Below are 6,101 nucleotides of genomic sequence, written 5' to 3'. Positions count from 1 at the left end.
GCCAACAGTAATCACAATTCACACCACATTCAGCCTTGATAATGGATGCAGAACGCATTCGAAACGCGTCGGCCAACTCATCACTAGCTACAACTTTTACCCGTTGTTCTAACAACGTTAAGACGGCTTATCGACTTCTTGAGAAGAATTCTAAGAAGAAAGTAAACCTACAGACATCTGTCTTGTTTAACAAAATCTGCCTACAAGAAAACCTGTCACCAAAGTACACCAATATGTATATATGTATATACTATTAAGAATTATAAGTAAATAAGTCTTATTTTCACAACTAGCGAAAAGTTTAACAACCTTAACATTAGTGCTTTTTAAAGTGACAATGAAACTAGATGGTAATCCGGTTTTCTCTTTAACCCGAATAGCTCTAACAACCTTCTGGTAATTCAAGCCTTCAGGCTGGAAGAATACTTAATTTGGCGCAGAGCCAAGTAATCTCGGTGAGTAATCTATATGAAGGATTTTGTGACATTTTTGTTGTTGTTACCGAATATTGTATTATGTATTGTTTCCTTAAGAAATAGTTATCATAATTTAACACTGAAATATTTGTTTTTTCCTTTTAATCTAATGCTGTTGTTTTAATTTGCAGAAGGCTTTGTTTATATTCATCAAGAAACATAGTTTTATAAAGTGCGTACATAATCATGTATCTTATTCTGTGCGCGCGCGCGCTCCATGTATCAAAGTTAGTTATGAAAATTTTTATTTTGATGGTTAAAAATTCTTATTCGCAATTTTTTAAACCTTTTTTTGCTGCTTATTTTTAAGTACTCGCTGGTTGAGTAGTTCCAATATAAGCCTAAAAACCATGCTTAAGACCTCAAGTATTGATAGTTCATTGAAACATTTCAAATATTCTTCGTCAGGCCTAGTCGTAAATTTCACATACACTAGCATATTATGGGATACAATAAAATGTATTTTCTAAGTATGTGAAACGCGGAAAATGGCATGAAAGAAATAATACAAGTAGTAATGTAAGCTGGAATGTTTATTATTATTAGTATTCTTGCGTGAAAATTCCATTCAACTATGTTTTGCCTTTTTGAAAATGCCAGTTTCTTTAATTTTTTATTATTACTAATGTTATTTTTTCGGGCTCGTCACTGGTATATTAAGGGAGAAAGATAAAAAAAAAAAAAATATGAAACCAACCCAGCACTTCGAAAGGTGGATCTTTCTTCTTTAAGAGCAAGTAGTAAGAAAGACTGGTATGTGTAGGACCAATAAACGATGGTGTATTTGTAGTCGGTAATTTTCACAAGTCACTGCTTGTGAAACTGTAGTATGAATACGTTATACTTAACCCTCTTATAATTTCTATAATGTATTTTGTCACGGTAATCTACTCTTTGCTCCAACAGAATGTAATCTGGTGTGAGCTCAGACGGTCTATAATAGTCACGACTAGTGCAGGTGTACAAGCTGTCTTTGGATTACAGGACAACTAATTTGTTTATTTTAAACGAGCACGAAATCAGTTCCAGTGAATGTGCCTGTCGACAGTATAAACCAGTTTTATATTGAAATAGAAAATACAGAAATATAAATAGTGGCGTCAAAAATAATTTTGAAATTAAGAAAAGATTAGAAAAGAACATAATCAATTTCATTGTAGGAGAATCTTTAACTCTTACGTTAAACATGAAGCTTGTAATGGTATGAATAATTACTGTGTTTACTAGTAAACTATGGATCGTCTTACGCTAAGCATGGAGCTTGTAATGACATGAATATTTACTGTTTTTATTAGTAAATCATGGATCGTCTTACGCTAAGCACGAAGCTTGTAATGGCATGAATATTTACTGTGTTTACTAGTAAACTATGGATCGTCTTACGCTAAGCACGAAGCTTGTGATGGCATGAATATTTATTGTGTTTACTAGTAAACTATGGATCGTCTTACGCTAAGCATGAAGCTTGTGATGGCATGAATATTTACTGTGTTTACTAGTAAACTATGGATCGTCTTACGCTAAGCATGAAACTTGTCATGTCATGAATATTTACTGTGTTTACTAATAAACTATGCATCGTCTTACGCTAAGCACGAAGCTTGTGATGTCATGAATATTTACTGTGTTTACTAATAAACTATGCATCGTCTTACGCTAAGCACGAAGCTTGTGATGTCATGAATATTTACTGTGTTTACTAATAAACTATGGATCGTCTTACGCTAAGCATGAAGCTTGTGATGGCATGAATATTTACTGTGTTTACTAGTAAACCATGGATCGTCTTACGCTAAGCATGAAGCTTCTGATGGCATGAATATTTACTGTGTTTACTAGTAAACTATGGATCGACAATTCCTCAGATTTCGAAGATTGTGATAAAGCCTTCGCGTGAAATGCATTCTGGGTCCACGAGACGTCCGTTTGTGTTTTAAAATTGATTCGAAAACATCTAGCAAACTGACTTAAACTACAATGGATTTCGTTCACGAGAGATAACAGTTCAAATATAAATTGGTTAGGAAACCGATGTCGATACAATTTTTTAAAACTATAGACTGAACATATCTACAAATGTAGGTGACCAAACTATTAGATAATACGTTAGTTGCTTGTTCTCATGGCCTGGCATATCCTGACGGTTAGGGTGCTCAATAGCAATCTGTGACTCGTAGATTCGAATCACATCACGAAACATGCTCGTTTTTTCAGCCTTTATGACTAATTACCTCATTCTATTGAGTAATCCACGAATTGGCGGTAGATGGTGTTGACTAGCTGCCTTCCCTCAACTATATCTCTTATAAATTATGGAACGCTAGCGCAAATAGCCTCGAGTAGCTTGGCGTGAAATTCAACAAACAAATTTGTTCACAACGTCTGTTTTATACTGTGAACATGCGCTACTGATTAAACCCGGCCAAGAGCAACTGCTGTCACAAACATGCGCAAAAGTTTGCTATAAATTATCAATACATATTTGCTTTTTCGCTCTTTCCTATTTGGAAATTTTATTTCTTTCTCGGTGAAACAGCTGAACCCGGTTTTCTTTTTGATCGAGTGTGTCTTGTTCACATTTCTTAACAATCTCCTGTTGTTGTGGTATTTAATTGCCAAATGTACCTCGAAATGCTAAAAAATGTCTTTAAAAATACGTACAGTTTTTGTATGCGATGGATGTTTGTTAAAAATTATGCTGTTAACAAAATTTATACATTGAAGAAAAAATTAGACTAGTCCTTGAACAAAGAATTTAAGCCACTTCGCCATTGCTTCATTTTAATACCTTGAAGAAATGTCTTTATCTTTAAGTAGTTCCACTGTGTGTTTATTAAGATGTCTACCAATCTAAAACAAATTACCAGCTGGACAGCTACAACAATATTATGTTTGTTCCCAAACTATTGTTTTGTACCATTCACAACTTCTTTAAAATGCCCGTGTTCCACAGCACTAGTACTGAGTTAAGATAGTTTGTAAACAAGTGTTAATCAAATCAGTACTTAACGTACTATCGGATATTATTTTTAGCATATTTGAAGCAAAAACTGAATTGAATAGTTGTATTATGTTTAAGTACATATCGTATCTCACATGTTGAAGCAGTTAACTATTTTTGCAGGAAATAGAAATGAAAATAACATTTGGGAGCCTCTTTCTTCTTCTCCTGACCTACACGATCAGTGTCCGAGGCGAAAGGGAAAGAAAAAAACGACAAGGTAAGATGTACAAACGTGTACGTGTTAAAATAGAAAATGGAATACAAGTCAAAGACGGGAAAATCAAAAGTTCTTGTTATCAGATTTCTTGTTTACCAACTAATATTATTCCAAGGCTTCGATATCCTTCATCGTTGTCAGACGAGAGTCTTTGCTAACTTTGAATATCACTTCGTTTTCTGTGTAGATATACATATTATCAAAATAAAGAAAAGCTAAGAGATGTATTTATTAAACTTTACGTGACAATACTCATGGGGGATGATATCGCTATAACTTCACCAGTTATAGATACTGAGTGCCTTAACAGTGCTGTATATTTTAAATATTTGCATTTTCCTGTGGCCCCCCGATGGTCCAAAATCCCAAGTTTGGGAACACTTGCTCTAGATATATAATCATCTTATTCTGTCCTTAGAAAAAGAAAAGGTAACTCCCCCCCCCCCACCCTGTCATCAGGTTTATCACCCAAACTTTCACTTGCGGGTTAGTTAATATCCTATTAAACCGAACCCCTTATTATATTTTAGCTGGAAAAAGATTCTAGCACTAACTCTTAAGGTCAATAGTTCCTGAACTTGTTGATAAATCTATTTCAAATAACAAACTGTTGAAAAAAGTATCAACTTAAACATTCGTATTATGCCCCTTTACAGTTATAGTGAAAGAAGTGCACTTCAAAACGCTGTAAAAACGTGTAGTTCTTTCTAAATGTGAAAAGGGGGACATAAGATTAAATGAAACACTTTGATTTAAGAGAACTACCATTATTAATGTTTTGTGACCGTAATAATTATTCTAATGTCTTACAGATTTGCGAAAGACTGTAAAATAATTGAATTTCTTACAGTAATTACATTCCTATTTAAAACTCTCCTACACGTGATTTAGCTACGTAAGCTGTTTTTAAATTTAATGTTTTGTTAATTACATAATTTCTTATCCTTTTATATGCTATATCCGGATTACAGATAAATGTTTCAAATCCATATACAGAAATATCTGGCTTCAGTCTCGCAAATATCTCTTAAGTGTTTTGATGGTTGCCAGTTCCTCTCTGATTTCATTCGTACCATTTTAATTCCTATATCGTCAATAACTTCACAGCTGGCTGATAAATAGTGTCCTCGTCAGAAAGATAGTTTACTTAATATTACGTTTTTTTGTTATCTTAAATAACTGGCAGGTGTTTCATTAATCTTTTTTTTTTCCAATACGTAAAAGTATTTTAATAGAGTAGCCAATTGTCTTATTCTCAGGTTCTCCGTTTGATACCTCCCCTGGACAGTTCGGGCCGAGTGTAGAGACACCGTGTAGGACTTCGAATGGAAATCCTGGAATCTGTAAAGTTCCTAGTGGCTGTTTGTTTGCTTTCGACAGCATAGAAAATATACAAGAATCAGTATGTTATCAGTTCAACAATGCTGTCGGCATTTGCTGTCCACAAGATTCAACTGAAAATCTGCCGCCAAGTATGCGTATTCTTTGTCACTTGTTAAGTATATCTTAAAGTTGTAGCTACACTTCTGTTATGAGACTTCATAAAGAAATCGTTGTATGATTTACAAATGTGTGTATGCAACCTGATAAATTGTACTTTTACGCGAGTGCACTACAAGCAGTTTTTGTAGCAAAGCTATCCTTTTGTTTAAGGTAGTTTCAGAATACGAAAAATACTGAAGAGTCACTCGTACTATGCGTAAATTGGGTAGACGGGAGGAGATACAGGAGGGTTGCTTAAAAAGATAGCTAAACATGTTTTTAAGTGTGGATGAGATAAGGAAACAAGTAATCGTATTATCGTTTAGCAAAATTTTCAAAGAAACTTAAGTCTTGACCTTTGAAAGTTATTTATTCTTTTAGAAGCTTATATTCGTAACGAGTTTATAAGAAGTCAGATACATGATTCAGCATGAAGATTAATGTTGGAGGAAGATCACTTTTAGCAATTGACATGTAGAATCCACAAAATGTGATCAACATGTACAGTGTGTACCTCCTCGACAGGCTAGATACATTTAAACTTCATTCTAATGTATCACGATATCTATAAATTAGTTTACGTTGCTCCAGGCTGTACTCGTAGACAATAATTAGTTCTTTTTCGATAAATCAACTAAAAATGTAAAATTGATATTATTAATATTATTATAAGTGACATTATTGGGACGAAATCATAGAGTTCTTCGTAACTCTCACTTAAAATAGTGTTTAGAGAAATTATATTTTCCACGTGACTACCCGAATTACAAAAAAAAAAAATCGTTTTTGATTACAGTGCGATGTTTTATTTCTATACTGAATATAACAGATGGTAACATGTTTTATTTCTATACTGAATATAACAGATGGTAACATGTTTTATTTCTATACTGAATATAACAGATGGTAACATGTTTTATTT

The 6,101-nt window shown here is 33.6% G+C and overlaps 1 protein-coding gene across 2 annotated transcripts in view; it reads left to right on the top strand.

The window, feature by feature from the left end:
• LOC106465386 (chorion peroxidase-like) overlaps positions 1–6,101 on the top strand; it is a 64,135-nt gene that overhangs the window by 6,205 nt on the left and 51,829 nt on the right. For both annotated transcript variants that reach the window (XM_022393284.1, XM_013925610.2), the window contains exons 2-4: positions 381–455; positions 3,601–3,697; positions 4,957–5,169. In XM_022393284.1, the coding sequence (XP_022248992.1) occupies positions 3,610–3,697; positions 4,957–5,169 (301 nt within the window). In that variant the 5' untranslated portion in view covers positions 381–455; positions 3,601–3,609. The remainder of the gene's footprint in view (positions 1–380; positions 456–3,600; positions 3,698–4,956; positions 5,170–6,101) is intronic.

This window comes from Limulus polyphemus, unplaced genomic scaffold (assembly GCF_000517525.1).
Source record: "Limulus polyphemus unplaced genomic scaffold, Limulus_polyphemus-2.1.2 Scaffold1928, whole genome shotgun sequence".
NCBI classification, from domain to species: Eukaryota; Metazoa; Arthropoda; class Merostomata; order Xiphosura; family Limulidae; genus Limulus; species Limulus polyphemus.
The sequence above is the reverse complement of the archived record's forward strand: the minus strand, read 5'-3'. Positions and strand labels throughout refer to the sequence as shown.